At 46.3% G+C, this 523-nt stretch overlaps 1 protein-coding gene across 3 annotated transcripts in view; it reads left to right on the top strand.

Annotated features, from left to right (window-relative positions):
* Positions 1–523, top strand: part of Crb1 (crumbs 1, cell polarity complex component) — a 152,670-nt gene that overhangs the window by 93,212 nt on the left and 58,935 nt on the right. For 2 of the 3 annotated variants that reach the window (XM_004625305.2, XM_004625306.2), the window contains one exon: positions 292–457. The exons of the other annotated variant lie outside the window; for it this stretch is intronic. In XM_004625305.2, the coding sequence (XP_004625362.1) occupies positions 292–457 (166 nt within the window). The remainder of the gene's footprint in view (positions 1–291; positions 458–523) is intronic. 3 annotated transcript variants of the gene reach the window in all.

A 523-nucleotide genomic window follows, 5' to 3' on the forward strand; every position in this document is an offset into this window, starting at 1 on the left:
AGGTGTGGTTGGAAGAACAATGCATGTAAGTCTTTCTAAGGCCAAGCCCCCCAGTTTAGCATATTTTTTGTCTCCTTTCTCTATCACTCACTTCCCAGCTGCTCCTTTAGGAGACAGCTGGTGATGGTAGTAGTCAGCTGGAGTCTATATAATTAACAGTGTGTATTAGAGTTCACAAGCTAAGGATGTAGAGAAATTGGTATTTTAAAACAATAGATGCATGCTTTAACTTTTCATGTTTCACATTGAGTTTTAGTGCTTACGCAAGCCGTTGGTTTCTTTTCTGCTCAGCCCAATCCCTGCCGCAATGGAGGCACCTGCTCGGCCCTGTGGGATGACTTCTCCTGCGCCTGCCCTGCACACACAGCTGGGAGAGCCTGCGAAGAAGTTCAGTGGTGTGAACTCAGGCCGTGCCCTCCCAGCGCCCACTGCCAACGGGTGCCACAAGGGTTTGAATGTAGGTAAAGTTCAAAACTATCAACTATTCAAGTAAGCTGTGTATTTCAGTTGTTAAAGCAGAAAC

Source organism: Octodon degus, unplaced genomic scaffold (assembly GCF_000260255.1).
Source record: "Octodon degus isolate 3935 unplaced genomic scaffold, OctDeg1.0 scaffold00009, whole genome shotgun sequence".
NCBI classification, from domain to species: domain Eukaryota; kingdom Metazoa; phylum Chordata; class Mammalia; order Rodentia; family Octodontidae; genus Octodon; species Octodon degus.